General features: G+C 42.0%; 1 protein-coding gene across 4 annotated transcripts in view; it reads left to right on the plus strand.

The window, feature by feature from the left end:
- LOC311220786 (nipped-B-like protein) overlaps positions 1-23,544 on the plus strand; it is a 194,445-nt gene that overhangs the window by 78,798 nt on the left and 92,103 nt on the right. For all 4 annotated transcript variants that reach the window (XM_084304368.1, XM_084304367.1, XM_084304369.1 and 1 more), the window contains 3 exons: positions 12,377-12,479; positions 13,393-13,544; positions 14,555-14,715. In XM_084304368.1, coding sequence (XP_084160494.1) covers positions 12,377-12,479; positions 13,393-13,544; positions 14,555-14,715 — 416 coding nt within the window. The remainder of the gene's footprint in view (positions 1-12,376; positions 12,480-13,392; positions 13,545-14,554; positions 14,716-23,544) is intronic.

The raw sequence follows: 23,544 nt of genomic DNA on the forward strand, positions 1-23,544 counted from the left end.
TAAACTGTCCAATTGTTAAGAAGGAGAATAAGCTGTAAGGTTACCAGGACAGTCTTTGTTTCTAAGGACGTATGATTCCCCATAATGCGCAACTGCTTACCAGCCAGGGGCAGTTGTGTGCGTGGGTCCTCTTCTCTCAGCTTGAGCTTCTTCCCAGCTCTGGTGCACCCATTTCCAGTGACTTTCTGTACGAGCTTCTCTGAGCAGTTTGCTGAGTTTGGCCGAACCTATCTTCATGAGGCAATCAATGTGCCTGTTCCCGTCCTGGTCTCCGTTCTGCTAGCCTGTTCTTTTTCATTCCTTCTTTCTGCTTCTTTATTGATGGCATAACTTCATCACATCGCGTTGCCTTTTTTTTTTTTTTTTTTTTTTATCTTGAGGGCAGGCTCCCCTCTTATACCCTTCTCTCCACAGCAGTTCTTTTCAAAACAACTTTTCATTGGTCAAACAACTTTGAATGTAACAACAACAGCAAACACCCAGAAACTTCCATGCCTTAATGGCTGGAGAACAAGAAACCGGAAACTGCATGGAGTCTCCTGAATCACCCTTCTTTGTTTCCTCTGAACTCTTTTATATTCCTGATGGCCTCGTCATTAAGAGTCTAATGTTATCTCAACCATGGGGCTTTCCAACCCCACATGTGGAAACCCCAGATGTGGCACTCCCACATCTCCCCCTTCTTTATTAATATCAACTATTTTCCCGACACGAATTACCACTCCATATGTAACAAACTCATCCTGGAAATCATTTTCAGGCACAATGAAGGGCAAGAAAATCAGGAGTAGTCAGCACGGATTCAACAAGGGGAAGTCATGCCTGACCAACCTGATAAGCTTCTATAATGAAATCACCAGCCTGACAGATGAGGGGGAACCAGTGGATATTGTTTTCTTGGACTCCTTGAAGGCCTTTGATGCTATCCTCCATAAGATCCTTATAGAGAAGCTGTTGAAGTATGGGCTGGATGAGCAGACAGTGAGGTGGACTGGAAACCAGCAGAACAACCAGACCCAGAGGGTGGTCAGTGGTGCTGTTATCCATTGGTTTGTGCCTGTTGTGCCTTGCCAATAAGCACAGAGTCGGAATCCACATGAAGGTATTTAATTATATGACTCTGCAGAGTCAGGTGCTTAGCAATCTTTTGCAAAGCAAGCACACCTCTGGCTTGAATCACTATTATTTATGCACAGCAAATTTGTGAAACTATCTCTCTGGCTACTTTTGATTGGCAGATTGGCTGTCTTAGCTTGCCTAACATCTCTATTGAGCATGGGCATTACAGACAAGGGGAGGGGTGTGCGGAGAGGACACCAAATCCCTCATTTCCATACATTAGCATTTTGATGGGTGTGATTTCAAGGGTAGGAAGGCTCTGCAGGAGGATTTGGATAGGCTAGACTTGTTTAATACTTGTTTGAATTTGCTTTTTCTCATTTACATAGACTCTTAGGAGACATAGATTTAATAGACTTTAGGAGTTGGACTTGATGATCCTTATGGGTCCCTTTCAACTAAGGGTATTCTATGATTCTATGACTCAGCAGCTGCAGTTTTTCACAGCACAAACATTTCCCTGGGCTGTGAATAGCCCATCTAAGGCAAGACAGTTTTCTAAGGCGATTTGGAATACTTGTTCTATTTCTGTTTGTATTCGACCAAGAGCATCGGTAGTGTCATTTCTTATGATTTCTAGTGTTGCAGAAATGTTTACCATTGGCCTTTCAAGTTATATTGTTACCATAAAAGAAACTCTTAAGACTCAGTTTGGAGTTTTAGAAAGCAGGCATTCTTTAATTGTGGCACTGGATGCACAGGGGATCGCTCCACCTAGTGTGCATGCCGAATTGTTCAAGCTACAGGGGTTATATACAATCAAAACGTACTTATTCATTATATTTCCAATAAACAGTTAACATATTAATATTATTCCAGTAACTCATTCAAATATGAAAATGTTCCTGACACTAGTCTTCCTCACTGTGTTCACTGGTTGAACCCAGTTCTTGCACGTGCTCAGGCCATCTCTTTCTTACCTTATTGTTTCAATTTAGGCATGCATACTAAGCTTAGTCATTTTTGTATCTAAGGGCCCATGCATACCATGAGTACCACACCTATTCTTTTCAGACACATCCTCCAGGCCTGGGTTCATAGGATAATAGATTCATAGAATCATTAAGTTTGGAAAAGACCTCCAAGATTATCTGGTCCATCCACCCCCCTACCACCAGTATCACCCACTAAACCGTGTCCCTAAGAACCACATTCAACCTTTCCTTAAACACCCCCAGAGATGGTGACTCCACCACCCCCCTAGGCAACCCCTTGCAATGCCTGAATATACTTTCTGAGAAAAAAATGTCCTATTTCTCCTAATTTCTCCTAATATACACCTAAACCTCCCCTGGCACAACGTGAGGCCATTCCCTCTATTCCTATCACTGCTTATCTGCAAGAAGAAGCCGACCCTCAGCTCCCCACAACTTTCTTTCAGGTAGTTGTAGAGAGCAATAAGGTCTCCCCTGAGCCTCCTCTTCTCCAGACTCAACAACCCCAGGTCCCTCAGATGCTCCTCATAGGACTTGTGTTCCAGATCCTTCACCAGCTTTGTAGCCCTTCTCTGGACACACTCCAGGGTTATCTTGCCCCCTTACCCTTTCCTGGGATACAATTCTGTGTGGTTTTACACATAAGGCTGACTAATTATTGAGTAAGGTAGCACCAGAGATGCAATGTTTAGAGGCTAGTCTTTCCACATTCAAATCAGCACCTGATGTCCAGGTCAGAATAGATGTACCGGAACATCCAGTGGAATTGGTAATTGCTCCTGTACATCTCTATGTAGAGAGGACAACATGTCAAAGACAGCAAATATTGCCTTACCCAGCCTTCCCCTCTAACATGCATTTGACTACCTTCTGTCACTAATTCATTTACTTTCTGGTTTTCTGCTAGTTGGATCTCTTTAGTGGAATATTCTGGTGGATTGAGTGAAGCCTTTGTACGGGGGACTAACATGCCTTGTAGGTCTTCTGGTGCTCTTCTAGCTGCTTCTTTGGCTGCTAAGTCAGCTTTCCTGTTCTCTATTATGTTGTGATCACCATTGTGGTGGGCCTTACAGTGCATTACTGCTACAGTTTTGAGCCTTGCACTGCCTGCAACAACTGTAAAAAATTTCTAGACCATGCTTGATTGGTCCTCCAGCTGTTGTCAGTAATCCTCGCTCTTTCCAGATGGCTCCATGGGTGTGCAAAACTCCAAAGGCATATTTAGAGTCTGTATAGACATTAAGTGTCTTCCCTTCTGCTAATTCCAAGGCCCTAGTCAAGGCAATTAATTTAGCTTTTTTGTGCTGAGGTGCTATGTAGATGTGAGAAACACTCTGTAGCCAATAACAGTCTCAGGCGAGGATCTCGGTGAAGTAGCATTTTTATTTGCAACTGCAATGGTGGGCATCCTGCAAGCAGGAGCGCGCCTACTAGTTTAAAGCACAGTTTATATACTTTATCTCTTGACGACCGGGACCCTCCCCTGTTTCCCCATTGACTGGGTAGTCCAGGTTCACAACCTATCTGATGCTTCACAGACAATACATGGCTTTCAGTTGCCAGCCTGTTATTTTTCAAGTTTCTCATGACTTTTTTTTTACTCTGTGAGGTGGTAATGTTTCTTCCCTTATCTGACTTGACTTGACACCGTGATTTTCGCCTAATTGCACTAAGGAGTCTGGTTATTGTTTGCATTTTACAAGGTTGTCTGGTAAGCTTTCTTATCATTGAAAGAATATCTCAACACCACATTCCTTCCTCCTAAACAACCTACTAAACAACCTAACATCTCTTTGCAAAAAAACACAAAAACACTCTTTCTTACACCTGGCCACATACATCCTAATCAATGCTTTTCTGTTGAATATCAATATCAATCTAGTACTTGTTTTCTCCCCCCCCCGTTATGCAAATCCAGGAAGCAGCTTATCTTTATACTGTGCATTCCCACGAAACAGCATACATAGTATACCTGGTACTTCCTGTGCTTATGTTACCAATTCTCATGCAAAAACAACATTTTTGTTTCCACAATTCCCCCCTTTCCTTCTTTTACAAGTTGTTGATTTTTGCAAAACTTTCTCTAAGGTGTAATTTGGTAGATATTTTGGAGTTCAAGATGGAATTTGGTGGAAGTAAGGCAAAAGGTAGGATTGCTACCCTGGACTTTTGAAGAGACAACTTCGACCTCTTCCGGGACCTACTTGGGGGTATCTCATGGGCTAGATTGCTAGAAGGCAAGGGTGCTTGTGAGAGCTGGGCAACATTTAAACAGCACTCCTTCCAAGCTCAGGATCACTGCATCCTTAAGAGTAGGAAATTGTAGGAAATTGGGGAAGGGGGGCAGGAAACCTGTGTGGATGAGCAAGGAGCTCATCGATAAGATCAGAAGGAAGAGGAAGGTCTATGAAATGTGGAAAAAGGGCCTGTCCTCTTGGGAGGAGTATAGGAGTGTTGTCAGGGCCTGCAGGGATGCGACAAGGAAGGCTAAAGCCCACCTGGAGATGAAGCTGGAAAAGGAAATAAAGGATGATAAGAAGTGTTTTTGTTTGTTTGTTTGTTTGTTTGTTTAAAGTATGTAAACAGTAAAAGGAAGACTAGAGATAATGTGGGTCCCCTGATGAATGAGGGGGGTGTCCTGGTAACGGGGGACGCTGAGAAGGCGGAGATACCGAATGCCTTCTTTGCTTCGGTCTTTGCTTAAGGGACTCCCCCTTTGGGACTCCTGGAGGGAGGAGAAAGAGTCTGGGAAATGGAGACCTCCCCCCTGGTTGACGAGGGGGTGGTTCGGGAGTGTCTGAGTGGGGATCAACTCACACAAATCCTGGAGTTCTGTGTCCAGTTCTGGATCCCAGCTACAAAAAAGACAGGCATCTCCTGGAAAGTGTCCAGCGGAGGGCCACAATGATAATACGGGGCCTGGAGCATCTTCCCTATGAGGAAAGGCTGAGAGACCTGGGTCTGTTTAGCCTGGAGAAGACTGAGAGGGGATCTCAACAATGTGTATAAATACCTGAGGTGTGGGAGACAGAGGGATTTGGCCAACCTCTTTTCAGTGGTTTGTGGGGACAGGACAAGGGGCAGTGGCCAAAAAATGGATCACAGGAAGTTCCGCACCAACATGCAAAAGAACTTCTTCACGGTGAGGGTGACGGAGCACTGGAACAGGCTGCCCAGGGAGGTTGTGGAGACTCCTTCTCTGGAGATATTCAAGGCCCGTCTGGACACCTACCTGGACAACCTGCTCTAGGGAACCTGCTTTGGCAGGGGGGTTGGACCTGATGATCTCTTGAGGTCCCTTCCAACCCCTATAACTCTGTGACACTGTGATTCTGTGAAATATTGCACAAACTTACATTAACTGCTTTTTTTTTTTTTTTTTTTTACTGTCAGTATTGGGGTGTTGAAACTAGATTGGCATTCATGGATTAGTCCATAAGACAGGAAATTGTCTATCAGAGGCTCCACCCCCCTCCTTGCTGTAAGGCTAATTGGATATTGTGGCACTTGTATAGGTATAGCTCCTGGTTTTAGCTCAGTCCAAACTGGAAGTGCATTTTTTTGTTCTCCCAGGCTGTTTTCCTGCTCATGCAAAAGGAGTCACTGCATTCAACACCTCTTCAGGTTTCTGTTGCCTTTCCTCTGCCTTTGGTTCTGTCAATAAACAAATTTGGGCCTTTAATGCATTTTCAGATAGAATTTTAACTGTTATCTCGTTTGTAGAGAAGGTTACCTGTGCATGTAGTTTGCCCAGCAAATCTCTTCCCAACAAAGAGAGAGGGCATTCAGGCATATATAAAAATCAGTGTGTCGAAACCTCCCCTCCAATCTCCCAATCTGTAGGTTGCAAAAAGGATATTAAAGTCCATTTGCCAGTTGCTCTAACAATTGAGACTTGTGCTTTTACTTAAGGATCCTTTGCAATCTGTTACTTCTAAACAGCTGTGAGATTGACAATCCCCTGTCCCCATCTATCTTTTGCATTTTTTTTCTAATGTCTAGGGCAGACTGCCCCATAAACGACATGGCAAACAGTCTACTCTTCACCTCCTCATCGCGGTCTAAATCCATCCACTTTCTGGCCATTTGATGAAGGTGTTCAAAAAAAAACCAGTGTGTTGGGTCTGTCTGAGCTGGAGTCACCTTTTCCCTTCAGTAGCCCACACAGTGCTGTGCTTTGCACTCGTAGCTGGAACAGCACTGATATCACTCCAGTGTTGTGTCTATTGCTGTGTAGTGCTGGCACAGCATCAGGACTCCTTCCAAGCCCCCAAGAGCCAGCAGGCTGGGGGTGGGCAAGTGATGGGGAGGGGACATCTCCAGGGCAGCTGACCTAAACCAACCAAAGGGATATCCCATAACACCTGATGTCAGACTCAGTAATAAAAGGGGGCTCTCGTGGGGGAGGGGGCTGTTCCTCCTGAACAACCACTACACATTTTAAGGCCCTGCTTCCCAGGACATGGCCGAACATCGCTCGTTGATGGGAAGTAGAGAATAATTTTTTCCCTTCTCTCTGTGCTTCCGTGCAGACTTACTGTTTCTGTGGTTTCTTTTTCTCCCCATTCCCTTTCCCTTTAATTAAACCTTTCTCATCTCAAACCTCAAGTTCTCTGTGTTGTATTTTCTCCCCCTTCCTCTTTGAGGAGAGGGGGAGTGAGAGAGCAGTTGTGGTGGAGCTTAGCTGCCCACCTGAGTAAAACCACCACAAACAGACAGGCTCTCATCTGGGCCCTGGCAGACCTCATATAATTTAGAGATTTTTTTTTGGTTTTGGTACCCCGTTTTAAATCCCATAAAGGATTAATTGCCAATATTTTTTTTTATTAATTGCTGACCCCTGCTAGTATTTGGGTTCTACTTAGGATCTTTCTTAATTAGTACTAATTCCTCTACCTCCTCTCTTGGGTACCTCTTCTTTGTTTCTGCCTGAGCTTTTTCTAAAACCATTCTCCTTTCCTCTGCAGTCAAAAAGGCGTTCAATAGGGCTTGCATATCCCCTCAGTTAGGGTTATGGGAAATCATAATAGTTTCTAACAACTGATGCATTGCTGCTGAGTTATCCCTATAAGGTCCAACAGGGTGTCTCCAGTTTAACAAATCTGATGTTGTAAATGGAACATGAACAAAAAAGGTTTCTTCCTCTGGTCCCACTGCCTGCCTTAGTGGAGCCTGAATAACTGGCCCCATCTTCTGTTAGGTGCAAAGTGCTATTGGGCTAAAATTAGAATCATCCTGGTCTCAGGAGAGGTCTGAGACGTCCCTGCAGAAACCTCTGCAGCCTGAGCTTCAGGAGAGATCTCTGATGTTCCAGCAGAAACCTCATAAATCCAACCCCCGGGAGAAGCCTCTGGTGTCCCCACAGAAGCCTCAGAAATAGGGGAAACCTCAATTATACAGCAGTGTTGTTGAGGGTGCCAGTAACTGAACCTCTTCTTGTTCTAGACTCAGATAAATTTTAGAGGGTTTATCATTCTTTTCCTTCCCTTTCTTTTCAGCACATAGCATAATACAGTCTTCCCGTAATCCATACTCTGTCTGAGTTGTCAGGTCCCGATACAATGACATGAAAGCACTAACATGCATCACAGTGTCTCATTTTCCTTCCCCATGGCAAAATAACATCAATTGCAATATATGGTATCATAATTAAAGGATCCAATTTCTGGTCATTGTTCTCCAGCTCATACTGAGTCCGCTCCTGATTACAGTATTGCCTCATTTTACCCTTTGTCCTATATTCACCACCAAATTTAGACCATTTTTTGAGGATGCATCCAAGGGGGGAGGAAGGGGGGATTCTGGACTGACTGCTTCCTATTTTCCATTTGACAGCTGATCACTCTCGGCTTTAACTTTAACCCTTCAATTGGGTCAGGTAGCTCACGGGACCATCTTTCCTTCTCGCTAAAACACAGCATCTCTGTGTGAGGCTGACACTCTGCTCTCTGAATACCCATATGAACATATAAATTGTACTCAGCAGTCCAGTGACTTCCCCTTTATCACCAGACGTTTGGTGGATTCCTCAGAGTGTTGCGCCATTGTGCCACTCACTGGCCCCAGATTTTTGGAGGGTTGATGCCGGACCCTGATAAAATCACGAGTACGCGCTTGGTCTCTGGCATTCTCCCCTCTGACACTGATGCCAACAAGTTGGAGCAGACAAGGCTAATTTAGGGTCCCAAATGGGTCACCAAAACTGTTATCCATAGGTTCGTGACCTGCCAATAAGCATACAGAGTTGGAATCCACATGAAGGTCTTTTAATTAATTATATAACTCTCAGGTGCTCATTGAGCTTTTGCAAAGCAAGCACACCTCTGGCTTGAATCACCATTATTTATACACAGCAAACTTGGGAAACTATCTCTCTGGCTACTTTTGATCTTTTGATTGGCTGTCTTAGCTTGCCTAACTTATCTCTATTGAGCATAGGTATTACAGACAAGGGCGGGGGCATGGACATAACACCAAATCATACATTTCCATATATTAACATTTTGATGGGTGTGATTTGTAATGTTAATGACCCTTAATGAGAAAGAGGTTACCATAGGTCAGTCTGGAATCTTCCTGCAGATGTTTTTCTCCTTGTTTTCATCCCTTATCTCCCTTTCTTTCTGCTAGCTCAAGGCTACCAGTCTCCCTGTTTTCTTCAAGGTTTCCTTGTTTTCTTTAGCTTAAGCCTACAGTGCAAAGTCTAGTTGGAGGTCAGTAACACATGGACTACCTTACCACAGTGATCAATATTGGGTCCAGTCCTTTTGTAACATTTTCACTAAGAATCTGGACAATGGCGTAGAGTGCACCCTCAGTAAATTTGTGGAAGACACAAAACTGGGGGGAATGGCTGACATACCAGAAGGCTGCACAGCCATCCAGTGAGACCTTGATGGGCTGGAAAGGTAGGCTGACAAGAATCTCATGAAGTTGAACTAGGAGAAGTGCAGAGTCCTGCAACTGGGGAGGAATAACCCCAGGCACCAGTACATGCTGGGGGCCACCCAGCTGGAAAGCAGCTCTGTGGAGAAGGACCTAGGAGTCCTGGTGGACAGCAGGCTGACCATGAGTCAGCAATGTGCCCTTGCCACTAAGAAGGCTAATGGTATTTTTGGCTTAATTAGGCAAAGTATTGATTGCCAGTGTTAAAAGTCATTCAAAGAAACTCTCTAAGACTCAATTTGGAGTTTTAGAAATCAGGCATTCTTTAATTGGGGCGCTGGACGCACAGGGGATCGCTCTACCTAGTGTGCGTGCCAAATTGTTCAAGCTACTGGGGTTATATACAGTCAACACATACATATTCATTGGGTTTTCCAAGGAATAATTATAACATATTCACACTATTTCCTGTAGCTCATTAAAATATGTAAACATCCCTGATGCATGCACATTTGTTTCTACTGGTAGTCTTTTGGGGTCTTCTGGTGATCATTGATAGTCATACTAAGCTAAGTCATTTACACATCCAAGGACATATGCATACCACAATTTCCTCACCTAATCTTTTTAGACACATCCTCCAGGCCTGGTTCATCTTGCCTCCTCCCCCTTCCCGAGATACAGTTCTGTATGGTCTTACAGATAATGCTGACTAATTGGTGAGTAAAGTAGCACCACAGATACAAAGTTTCTAAACTTCCTTCTATCTAACTAAACATAGTAAAGGTTTGGCCTATCTGTTCATAAAACATCTCAGATTTGGTTCTATTATTCTGTCAGGGAGAGAACCATATGTCCTTCTGACACCTGTATCACCTGTAGGTCAAGATAGGTAATCCTTCCCCTCTACTCAGCGTTGGTGAGGCTGCACTTGGAGTACTGTGTCCAGTTCTGGGTCCACCAGTACAAGAGAGACATTGACATACTGGAAAGAGCCCAATGTAGGGCCACCAAGATTATGAAGGTACTGGAGCACCTCTCTTATGAGGAGAGGATGAGAGAGTTGGGACTGTTCAGCCTGGAGAAAAGGAGGCTCAGGGGGGAAATCTCATCAATGTTTATAAATACCTGAAGTGAGGATGCAAAGAGGACAGAGCCAGGTTCTTTTCATTGGTGCCTGATGACAGGAGAAGAGGCAGTGGACACAAACTGGAACACAAGAGGTTCTGTCTGAACTTCAGGAAGTGCTTCTTTACTTTGCAGGTGATAGAGCACTGGAATAGGTTGCCTAGAGAGGTTGTGGAGTCTCCCTTCTTAGAGATGTTCAAAAGCTGCCTGGATGTGGTCCTGGGTAACCACCTCTGGGTGTCCCTGCTTGTGCAGGAGGATGAACCAGATAACGTCCAGAGGGTCCCTTCTAGCAGTAACCATTCTGTGATTATGTGTATAATACAAGAATGACGTAGTATGTGGACATGTGTTTGTTTGCTTTGGTTTCCTTTCCCCTTTTTCCTTCTCAACACTTCAGTGCTGTCTTTCAGGATATATGTGTTGGAAGGTAAGCTAAAACAATGTTTTGCCAAGACTTATTGTTCATAGCATAGCTTACATTTCAGGAAGGACTTAAAATTCACTTAAAGCTATTTACCACAACTCACACTTGTGCTTTTTTTTATTTATTAGAATTGTATGCATCTTTCCAAAGGTGTCAATTACTTAGATATTTTTTCAAGAAAAGAATACAAGAATGCAAGTGTACCTGTTCCTGTTAAAGGGATAAACATTGCAGATGTACACTTCCAATAAGAGTGTCTGTATAACTGAAAAATCACCAGTAGGTCAGCAGTCCTAGTTTAAACATGCATGATGCTATAATACTGTTTAGTCATAGATCACAGACCCTTTCTGTGATCTTGAGATGCATGTTTATGTAGTACAATCTTTGGCGTTTAGTAGGAATGCTAAGATGGACTTATGTGTATTGCTTTTCTCCAAGCAAAAAAAAATAATAAAAAAAAAATATATATATATATATGCTAAGGTAACTTATTATAGGAATATTTATTACTTGGATGATGTTTTCTCAGAACTAAGCATTCAAAATTAAAGTTGCAGTTAAAAGAAATTCTTAAATATTAATATATGGAAATACACAAGTAGAATCGTAAATCTGTTGCTTAGTGATAGGACAACAGTGTAAAAAACATACAAGATATTTTAGTGTTAATGGCCACAGTCTAATTTCAGCTCCTTTTTAGACTAATTTTTTGTGCCTTATTTATATGCCTTCCTCATTTTCCTCATTGCTTCATTACTTCATTATTTGTCTTGAAACTTTGGAGATGCTTTTTTTTGTTTTTGTTTTTGTTGCTGTTATCTCTTTTTTGCCCCCCCCCTCCCATGCCACCTCCCTCTTCTTTCTCTGCCTCAGCCCCCAATAGAGATAGAGGAGTGACAGTTGTCTGCCACAGAATAAACTGTAGATTTTTTTTTTCATTTAAATTGCTTATTTAAAAAATCAATAACAATTAAAAAACACTTTTAAACCAAAACCTACCACGTCTGTGGTTCAAAACGTGTTTTAAATTTAGGGAGAAGAAAACAAATATGTTTTAAAAGTATTTTAAAAGTATGATCTCTGCTTAAGCATAAAATGAAACCTCATCTATATATTTTATATAAAATTACATGGCATTTGTGTAGTTTTAATATGGGCATGTTCTGTCAGCTTTCTGTATGTTTCTGTATGTTAGGAGTTAGCTGTTTGACAAAAATTTTGTAACTAGTATCCTATGCTCTGGTTAGAGTGTCTGCAACACATGAACCAGCGTGCAGTGAGCACTCAGGAAACTTCTAGCAGAAAACCTCTGTACAGGAAATGTCCAGGGGACGACTTGCAAATGCGTGTCTGTGATTTGTACCTGTGTACAGTAGTTCCCTTGTCACATACCTCTGTGCAAGAGTATCTTGCACCACTCTGCATGAGATGATTGTTAGCTATACTTGCTCAAAAAACGGGAGATAAGTTTTCTGTGTGCTTCTGTTTTGTTGTAAAGTTCCCGAATCTTTTAATCATTGGCACAATCAGTACTGTACGCACTAGTCTGGGGTGTGAGTATATGTCCTGCTATAAGATGTTTCTATTTACTAACAGGTTTTGACTTGGGAAGTTTAAAGAAGTTAAGAGGAAGGAAGTCCTCTTGAAATTTCAAAACTTCAGGGAGTGCTTTTCCATATCATAGTGTAAAACAGACATCTTACATAGAATCAATCTTTTAAATGTTACAGACATTAACATCTTAAATAGTTATAGACATTAACATCATCTACCCACAAAGTTGCTAATCTCTTTGTATGTAATCATTCCTGAAATGAGAGACTTTTTTGATTAAAAAGGAAATGTGTGTAAGCTAATGTTGCTGTCTTCTTTTTAATAGGGATGATGATGTCATCGCAGTTTAATATTTCTCAGAATTCCATGCGTGGTAGTCCTGCATCTTCCAATTATCAACAAACCACTATCTCACATAGCCCTTCCAGGTAATGCTATGTTTTAAATGGGGGTAGAGAGTGGGCAGTGAACTTTACATGCTTCCTACAGTGACAGTCAATTCTTGCTGCAAGTATGTGAGTGGAAGTAAGATCAGTGTTAAGATAAATCTTGCATTTGTCTGACAGCAGGGTGAGTTTCTGCAGCTGGAAAAAAAAACAAAACAAAACACAAATATAGTGCTTATTCATTTTTTGCCAGTGAATTAGTCTTTGTACTATAAGGACTAGTCATGATTCCCGACTCTCTCTCCCTTCCATGATTTTGGCAGATTTTCTTTCCTGCGTAAAGAATCTCCCTGCCTCCTCCCACCCCTCCAGTTGTTCTCTCTCTGTTGCAGAGGCTGACAGTGGTGGCAGGAGGATAGGAGAGAAGAGGTGTTCTGGCATGTATAGCAGTGCCAGCGTGACAGGAGGATGAGAAAGGCTTGTTAAAGCATGGAGTACTGTTTTAACAGTAGACAAAAGGCCATCTATAGGAGGATAGGCCTAGTAGTTTGGCCAGCAGCTTACTCTTCAACTTTCTAGTTCTTTTTCAAGCTTTGAATGTTAGCAAATAGGGTGTACCTATAATCTAGGTCTTTATTGATATAATAAAGTACTCTGGATTAGAGGAAAGATATCTGCATGCAGTTTCAACCCAGTTACTTTATGAACACTTTCTATTCTCTTCTTTAGTTTTACTAATACAGTTCCTAAGCTGTGGCTTTTAAGTAGTAATTAAAGTTGGGAAGACATTGTTAGCTTTAAATACTGCTTTTGAAGGGGTTTCTTGATTGCTTTGGAATTTCATGTCTTTCCCAGAAGTTATAATGTTCTAGAGGTACAGTATTTCAAAAGGAATAATAAAATTGTCTAAATTTGCTTTTACAACTTCTGAAAACTTTTAAAATTTTATTTTTAGCCGGTTTGTGCCACCACAGACAAGTTCCAGTAACAGATTTTTGGCACAACAGAACAGTCCAGTGCCTAGTCCATATGCACCTCAAAGCCCTGCAGGGTACATGCCATATTCACATCCTCCGAGTTACACACCACATCCTCAGTTGCAGCAAGGTAAGTCTGTGATATTTGTTATGTTCTCTTATCTCATGTCAGCTTTGCCTTCATGTGCATGTTTCATGGCTCTTGATTTCTTCGAAGGAGTCACATGCTTTTTTTTTTTTTGGTAAGCTTTGTTTACCTAACTGTACAGAGTAATAATATATTAAACAAACAAATAAACAAAAGTAAAACATCTTCATTTGACATTGCTCCCCTATGTACACCTATTTTACATAATTATAATGTATATATGACAACAGAAATATCAAAACAAACCGAAACACTTTTATTTGATAGCTACGGCCATCATTTATCTCTATTGGCAAAAACATTATTTTTGCCAATGTAACTAAGTTTTGCTGCCATCTTATTTAGCCTTACCAAACCTTTGTAGTGTAGACTAGACTAATGCTAAGTTGGCTACAATTAGACTCAAGTTATGCAGTAACTAGCAAAGATGACCTTCAGAATGAATGGATTTCTTTCTTTTTCCCTTTTCTAAATACAATCTTAAACAATGTGAACACTGTTAAAGTATCTAGGCATTTTTTGTTGGTAAGTAGAGTTCTCATTGGATTCTTCTAAATAATCTGTTTTAAAGTTTAGCAGTGTGCTTGAATATGTATATAGCTGTTCTGTATGCAATGTTGCATGTCTCATGAATGCCTTGAAAGCTTCATATACTGAAGGGAGTGAATAAAAATTATGTAAAAGAAAATTGTTTTCTATAATCTGTAAGAAAATGATACTAACAGTAATTAGGATAGATGCGGAGATAGCTTGGCTAGCTTGTATGTGGAATTTGGATTTTTGAATCCTCTTGAAAATTATATCTTAGATACCTGATTTTATTCAAAGTATTTGTAGCAGAAGGATTCAATCAAGAAAAAAGGATTTTTGTTCAGATTCCAGACCTTTTGTATCTAACTCACTATTATCTATTATTATGATGCTTTCTGTGGAACCTTAACAGAGTTAACGAGTGTCTGTATATATCAGTATAATTATTTTTTGTATTTCAGCTTCAGTGTCCAGTCCCATTGTCACAGCTGGGATGAGGAATCTCCATGAAAATAAAATTTCAAGTCAGTTGTCTGGAAATTCAGCTAATCATCATGCTGATAATTCTAGACATAGCTCAAATGAAGACTACCTACAGATGGTGCACAGACTAAGTAGTGATGTACGTAACCTATATCAATTTATTATAAGTCAAATTTGTGTTTAGCTGCCTTAAAAGTCAGATACTTTACTATGTTGTTGATATATAAAACCACTGAAAATATAATTAAGTTTCAGATGTACTGTGCAACTTGAACATGTGAGGTTTTATTTTTTCTAGAAGATCTCTCTCCTTTGGAACAGTTTATAACATTGTGTTGAAATTATGAAAAGTAAAAAATCTTACTCATAACTTTATTTTAAAGAAATGATAGTGTCGCTATACTTATTTCCTCAATATATTGATGCAGACAATACTGGATTCTAAATAGGTGTATAGTTAGTTTGTCTAGTTGCAGATCCCTGCAATTCTTGATTAGACCTGACATATTTGAATAACGTATTGGGTAGTATTATGATGTTCATATAGACATTTTTTCCATATAGACATTTTTTCTTTCTGATTTGTATGTGCTTTATGGGCTGTTTTTTTTATTTTATTTTTTTTAAAGAAATTTTCCCTTAGTGGCAGAAATGCTTCTTTCGAAGCTTTTGTTTGTTTTTGTTTGTTTGTTTTTGTTTTTCTGTTTGTTTTTGTTTTTTTTCCAACCACCCTGCCATGGGCAGGGACACCTCCCACTAGACCTGGTTGCTCAAAGCCCCATCCAACCTGGCTGTAAACACCTCCAGGGATGGAGCATCCACAACTTCTCTGGGCAACCTGTTCCAATGCCTCACCACCCTCACAGTAAAGAATGTCTTCCTAATGTCTAATCTAAATCAACCCTTTTCTAGTTTAAAGCCATTCCTCCGTGTCCCATCACTATATTCCCTGACAAAGATTCCTTCCCCAGCTTTCCTGTAGGCCCCCTTTTAAAAGGCCACAATGAGGTCTCCCTGGAGCCTTCTCTTCTCCAGACTGAACAACCCCAGCTCCCTCAGCCTTTCTTAATAGGAGAGGTGCTCCGGCCCTCTGATCATCTTCGTGGCCCTCCTCTGGACTCATTCTAATATGCCCACATCCTTTTTGTGCTGGGGGCCCCAGAGCTGAATGCAGCACTCCAGGTGGGGTCTCACAAGAGCAGAATAGAGGGGGACAGTCACTTCCCTTGACCTGCTGACCATGCTTCTTTTGATGCAGCCTGGGATACAGTTGGCTTTCTGGGCTGCAAGTGCACATTGCAGTCTCATGTCGAGCTTCTCATCAACCAACATTCCCAGGTCCTTCTCCTCAGGGCTGCTCTCAATGCATTCTCCACCCAGCCTGTATTTGTGCTTGGGATTGCCCTGGCCCAGGTGCAGGGCATTGCACTTGGCCTTGCTGAACTTCATGAGGTTCACACAGGCCCACCTCTCAAGCCTGTCCAGGTCCCTCTGGATGGCATCCCTTCCCACCAGTGTGTCAACCGCACCACAGAGCTTGGTGTCATCTGCAAACTTCCTGAGGGTGCACTCAATCTCACTGGCCGTGTCATTAAAAAAGATGTTAATCAGCGACGGTCCCAGTACTGATCCCTGAGGAACACCACTTGTCACTGGTCTCCACCTGTGGACATTGAGCCATGGATCCCAACTCTTTGAATGCAACCATCCAGCCAATTCCTTACCCACCAAGCGGTCCATACGTCAAATCCATGTCTCTCCAATTCAGAGACAAGGATATCATTGGGAACAGGGTCAAATGCTTTGCACAAATCCAGGTAGATGATGTCAGTTGCTCTTCCCCTATCCACCAATGCTGTAACCCCATCGTAGAAGGCCACCAGATTTGTCAGGCACAATCTGCCCTTAGTGAAGCCATATTGGCTGTCACCAATCACCTCCTTATTTTCCATCTGCCTTAGCATAGTTTCCAGGAGGATCTGCTCCATGATCTTGCCAGGCACAGAGGTGAGACGGACTGGCCTGTAGTTCCCGGGGTCTTCCTTTTTTTCCCTTTTTAAAAATGGGGGTTATGTTTCTTCTCTTCCAGTTAGTGGGAACTTTGCCAGACTGCCACGACTTCTCAAATATGATGGATAGTGGCTTTGCAACTTCATCCACCAGTTCCCTGAAGACCTGCAGATGCACCTCATTAGGTCCCATGGACTTGTGCACCTTCAGGTTCCTTAGACGGTCTCAAACACAATCTTCTCCTACAGCGGGCAGCTTATCATTCTCCCAGGCCCTGCCTTTTCCTTCTGGGGCTTAGGCTGTGTGGCTATATTTTCATCTTAATGAGAATCCCATCCTATGTATGAAGCTTTATGGTAGTTATTCTTTACAAGCTTGACGCAATCTCTTAACAACTCTTAAGGGGAGAGCACTTAAATTTAAGTTGTTTTTTTTTGACTAGCTTTTTGAACAGTCTGGTCATGATGATGCCTACAACAGTAGGCATAACAGTAGTTACAAAACCTCATCAAAATCTCTTACCAGCATTAATACTGTAGAACTCCAAGAGTGTCATTAATTTTGTTTTTTTGTTTTATTTTATTTTAAATTATAGAATTATGATGATTAAAATTATTAGCTATGAAGTAGTATCTTAAACAAAAGTTTTGTAATGAAGAAATCTATCATAATACATAATTATCAGATGTTTTTTCTCAGTTTTTGTTTCAGCAATGCAAATTCTTGAAAACAGAAAGCTGTTCTTGACATTAAATATATATATATATATATACCCCAGCTATAGTAAAGGTACACTATCAAGAGAATCTTGGTTTTGTTAAGCCAAGGTTTTTGGAAAAGTTTAATATTAGGATTATTTATTTCAGTGTTTACATTTCACGATATTAAAAAATGTTCAACACTAATTTTGTTATTCAAGCAGTGCAGCCGCGTCCTAGTTCTTGAGAACCTAGAAATGAAACTCATTCAGAACTGACAGTCTATGAAAATGTGAAACATGCATTCATTGTTCAGTTTAATTGGAGAAGCACTCAATTTAAAAAGCAGTAAGCCTCTCAGCAGCTGCCACCTGCTGAGAAGTACACAAGGTTTGTGATGTATTCAGGGTGGTGGTTCCTGAAGGGGGGTTTTGGGCCTTGACACCCGCAGGCTGTGTGTGGAGAGGGACTGACTGGCAAGCAGCAGATCTCACAGGAGGGGCAGGTGAGAGTTGGGCAGTGCCAGTTGCACCTGCTGTGCCAGTTCAAACCACATGAAGCACATACCAGCAGTTGCCATGTGCTGAGAGCAGTGCAAGGCTTGCAAGGTACCTGGTAGGTATCTGAGGAGGTTTCTTCACTGGTCCACTGGTCATAATCCCTCCCTGGGGAGCTCAAACAGTGGCAACCACTCAACAGAAAGCTATGTCCTCTGTGGTATTTACACCCACAGGGGCCAATGCAGTTACCCAGACAGAATTCCCAAGGGAGCATGCAGCCATCCAAGTCTCCAGCTGCAGGATGTGCCCAAGGTTTCTACTGGTGTCTGAGGCAGTAGCAAGAACACCTGTGAGAGGTGTGCCCAGGCAGAACTGCTGAGCTTGGTGGCTGGGCTCCAGGAGATTGACTGGTAGATTCATACTCTGCCCTCAGTGGAACAGAAATGTCAATTAGGCATAACAGATGACAAGGGGGATCCTGTACTTTCTCTCCACCAGGCAGGAGGCATTGACTTGAGGGATAGAGGTGAATGGAAACAAGTCTCTGCTCAGGGCAGTGGGAGAAGCTCCTACTTGTCTACTTTGCCTTCCCTTTCCTTGCCCTTAACACAACAAATTATGAGGTTCTGGAATTGGAAGGAAGGGGACATGATGATGTGGATGATGATGCATCTATGCAAGAAAAGTCACTGAGGTCAGGTCATCTTATCCCCTGCATCATGACCACCTCCGTAAAGAAAATATGGTGGGTTATTGCTGTAGGTGACTACCTTCTGAGGGGACCAGAGGACCCGATCTGCCAACCAGACCCACCTTTTAGGGAAGTTTGCTGACTCCCTTGGGCTCACATTAAGGATGTTACCAGGAAACTTCCTAGCCTGGTATGGCCATCAGATTATTATCTACTCTTGCTTTTCCATCTGGGTAGCGACAAAGTCACAATGAGAACTCAAGGGCAATCAAAAGAGACTTCAGGGCCGTGGAAGATTGGTGAAGGAATCAGGAGCGTAGGTAGTATTCTCATCTATCCTTCCAGTTGTAAGGAATGATATTGAAAGAAACAGGTGGACCCAGCTTATTGATACCTGGCTCCAAGGCTGACGTCACCAGCAGAATTTTGGGTTTTGAATGGCCTATGCAATACCAGGCTTGCTGGAGCCTGACAGGATTCACTTTCTCAAAGGGGGAGAAGTATTTTTGCTCACAAGTTAGTGGGGCTGATTTGAAAGAGCTTTAAACTAGGTTTAAAGGGTGAAAAGAGGTAAAATCAAGCTTACTAGCAATAAGCTATGGGATGGCATGACAGTGTTTGTGGGACAATGTGCTGTCTTAGTCCCAGAGCTAAGACATCATTAGCATAAGTGAGACTTGGTTGGAAGAGTCCTATGACTGGAGTGCTGTGATGAATGGTTATTCACGATAAGTGATGATGGTTATTCATGACATTGTGATGATGGTTATTCATGATATTCATCTCCATGAAGATGGCTCTTCAGGAGAGGTGGACAGGGCAGGTGAGGCAGAAGGGTAGTGCTGTATGTAAAGGAGAGGTTGGACTGTACAGTGCTTGCAGTTGGGGATGATGTGTTTGAGAGCCTCTGGGTAAACATTTAGGAGAAAAGCTAATAAAGCAGATGATGATGTGTGTCTGCTATAGATCACCCAGCCAGGATGATGATACTGAACATAGTATTCTATAAGGAATTAAGGGAAATCTCTAGATCAGTTGCCCTTGTCCTTATGGGTGACTTCAACTTCCTAGATGTTAACTGGGACTGTCGTACAGCAGACACAAACATTCCTGAAGCACACCGAAGATATTGTTTTGATACAGGTACTAAGGGAGTCAACTAGGAAAGGTGCCCTCCTAGATATGTGGTTTGTAAACAGAGGCAGTCTTGTGGATGAAGTGGTGATTGGTGGCTATCATGGCCACAGCAATCATGAAATAGTTGAGTTTAAAATCTTTGGTGATATGAGAAAAACTGTCAGCAAAGCTACTACCCTTGATTTTGGGAAAGCAGACTTCAGACCGTTCAAGAAACTGGTTAGTAAGGTCCTCTGGAAATCTGCTTTTGAAAGCATTGTGGTTCATCAATGCTGGTCACTTTTTACAAGCCATTTCTTAAGAGTGCAGGAGCAGTCAATTCCAATGTGTTGGAAGTCAAGCAAATGGGGCAGAAGGCCAACTTGGCTAAACAGATATCTCCTTCAGGAACTTAGGTGAAAAGTGTATGGATTTTGGAAGCAAGGTCAAGCTACACAGGAGGAATATAGAGATGCTGTTCACCATTGTAGGGAGAAAACGTGTACAGCCAAAGCTCAATTGGAGCTGAAGCTGGCCAGTACTGTGGTAGTTAACAAAACAAAAAGGCTTTTTAAAGTATGCTAACAGCAAAAGGAAGACCAGAGATAACATTGGTCCATTGGTTGGTCACCTCACAAATAGGGCTGAAGATAAAGCAGGGACATTTCATATATTCTTTGCTTCTGTCTTTAGCATCAATGACGGGTCCTGGGACAAGACCTGATGACAAGGTTACCCACCTAGTGGACAAAGGGAAAGCAGTGGATGTGGGGTGTTTTTTTTTAAATTTATTTTAGCAAAGCTTTCAATACTGTTTCTCATAATATCCTTCTGGATAAAGCATCTAGCATACAACTAGACATTATATACAGTACAATGAGTGAACAATTGGCAGAAGGGTTGGACTCTGAGAGTTGTAGTAAATGGGATAACATCAGGCTGGTGGCCAGTCAGTAAGTGGTGTTCCCCAGGGCTCAATTTTGGGGCCAGTTCTATTCAATGTTTTTATCAATAACCTGGACACAGGAGTTGAGTGCACACTAAGTAAGTTTGTGGATGATTGGGAGGAGTCATCCATTGGGAGGAGTCATCCATTCCCTTGAGCATAGAGAGGCCTTGCAGAGAGATCTTGATAGATTAGAGCACTGGGCAATTGCCAACCATATGAAATTTAACAAGAGCAAATGCTGGATTCTGCACTTGGGACAATGTAATTCTGGATGTACATACGTATGTACTGGGGGACTAGTGGCTGGAGTGCAGCCCTGCAAAAAGGGATCTGGTGGTTTTGGTTGATGGTAAGCTCAATAGGAGTCAACAATGTGCCCTGATTGTCAAAAGGGCCAACCATTTCCCTGGGGTGCATTAAACACAGTATAACTAACCAGTCAAAAGAAGTGATTGTCCCACTATGCTCAGCATTGGCGTGGCCTGACCTCAAGTACTGTGTGCAGTTTTGGGCTCCACAATATAATGATGATATAAAACTATTAGAATGCCTCCAAAGGAGGGCAACAAAGATGATGAAAGGACTAGAGAGTGTGACATATGAGGAGTGGCTGAGGATACTTGGTTTGTTCAGCTTAGAGAGAGATTGAAGGGTGATCACTTCCTCAAGAGGGGGAGCAGAGAGGGAGGTGCTGATCTCTCCGCTGACTGGTGATAGGATGCAAGAGGATGGCTTAATAAAGCTAGGGGAAGTTCAGACTGGATATTAAGAAAAAGCTCTTTACTGAGAGGGTGATCAGGCACTGGAACAGGTTCCCCAGGGTCACAGCTCCAAACATTTTGGTGTTCAAGAAGCATTTGGACAATGCTTTTAGATATATGGTTTAACTCTTAGGTTGCCTTGTGTGGAATCAGGAGTTGGACAAGTGCAGGGTCCTGCACCTAGGGAGGAATAACTCCAAGCACCAGTACAGGCTGGGGGGTGACCTGCTGGAGAGCAGCTCTACAGAGAGAGACCTGAGAGTCCTGGTGGACAGCAGGCTGACCACGAGTCAGCAGTGTGCCCTAGTGGACAAGAAGACCAGTGGTATCCTGGGGTGCTTTTGGAAGAGTGTTGCCAGCAGGCCAAGGGTGTTGATCTTCCCCGTCTACTCAGCCCTGGTGAAGCCACACCTGGAGTATTGTGTCCAGTTCTGGGGTCCCCAGTACAAGAGGGACATGGAACTACTGGAGTGAGTTCAGAGGAGGGTATACGGAGATGATTAGAGAACTGGAGCACCTTTTGTACAAGACAAAACTGTGTCTGTTTAGCCTGGAAAAGAGAAGACTGAGGGGAGATCTCATTAATGTATATAAATATCAGAGGGGAGGGTGTTGAGAGGATGGAGCCGGTCTCTTTTCAGTTGTGCCCAGCGACAGGGAACGGGCACAAACTGAAGCACAATTGAATATGAGGGGGCACTTCTTTACTGTGAGGGTGACAGAGCACTGGAACAAGTTACCCAAAGAGGTTGTGGAGTCTCCTTCTCTGGTGATATTCAAAACCCACCTGGATGCCATCCTGTGCAATGTGCTCTAGGTGATTCTGCTCAGCAGGGGGGTCAGAGTAGATAATCTTCAGAGGTTCCTTCTAACCCCGCCCATTCTGTGATTCTGTGATCCCTTCCAACTCAGCATATTCTGTGACTCTAGTAAATGATATAAACTTGCACTTTAGTGCGTTTCCTTTCTGAAGAATGTTACATATATTTTATTTGTAATTATACTTTGTAAAGCTGATTTTAGTTGCTATCATGCAGAAAACAGTTTGAAGTATTCAGATGAATGAAAATTTATGTATAGATAATAAGTTTAATCATGATGTTTCCTCCTTTTCAGAAGCAGAATGACCTTTTGTGCAGATACAGCTATGAATGCGGATTATTAAATCCTAAAACTTAAAAGCTTTAATTATTCTTTAGTCTTAGTACTAGGAATTTATCGCATAAAAATTGTGAGTAGTTACAGGATATTGGGTATTTGCCATATGTGATATATACAAAATCAGTAAATATACCTTTGAAGCTTACTGCACATACACTCAGTTTAAGGACCATTCATTGGGAAAATTCAGAGCTTTCTTCAAATATAAGTTTGTGCTTATGTTTCACCACTTGATGAAGGTCTGAACTAGGAAAAAGTAAATGAGCACTTCTGACAAGTTATCAGCTACAATAAGAATGGCATGTGTACATGGAAGTTTATCTACCTAGTTAGTCTGTTTTGTTAATCTAATGAAAGACATCTTTGCCTATGTCCTTGGCAATTATGTGTAGGGGACCTCTCCTGTCTTAATGAAACATAGATGCTAGAAAAGTTGCTAAGTCATAAGTAAACTAGTAATTCATACAGCAGGAAATTAATTCATTTTGGCTTGCAGTGACACACATGTAAGTTTAAGGTGTAGTTCTTTTTATTGCATTGAATCTGAATATTAGATTTCTTTGCGCATGAGGCTTTCTGCACATGAGGCTTTCTTCACACGAGGAAACAGCTCTTTTTGCAAGTACTGTTGCAAAAATAAGTGTAATAGCACAGCATGAGTTTTAGATTCACTTTGCTGTGGGAGCAAAAAAATCTAATGGAAGTGTTCTAAGTTGCCCATGGATGGTGAAACCTGGTTTCTTATGGATTCATATTCTTTGCCTTGTAAGCACCTTCAGTCCATACATTTCAAACTCTTTCATTTGCTCTAAGCAGTGTGAATGAACTATGTCTTTGTAAGACGTAACATATATGGTGGCTAGTCTGCTACTAGGCATGTGAAAAATGTCTGTTTGGTCATTGCCAAAGGGACTGTGTAGTTGCCCCATCTCTGTCTTCTTCAAATACCAATTTAGCTTTCTGACTTTACTGCCTGCTGCTGATTTTTTTTTTCATAGAAACATGTAGAAACTTACAGTTGAGCCTTATCATATTAAGTTGAAACTACTCATAAGGATAAAAGTATTTAGGGACAAACAGAC

The sequence above is a fragment of the Netta rufina genome, assembly GCF_964035555.1.
Source record: "Netta rufina genome assembly, chromosome: W".
Taxonomy (NCBI): domain Eukaryota; kingdom Metazoa; phylum Chordata; class Aves; order Anseriformes; family Anatidae; genus Netta; species Netta rufina.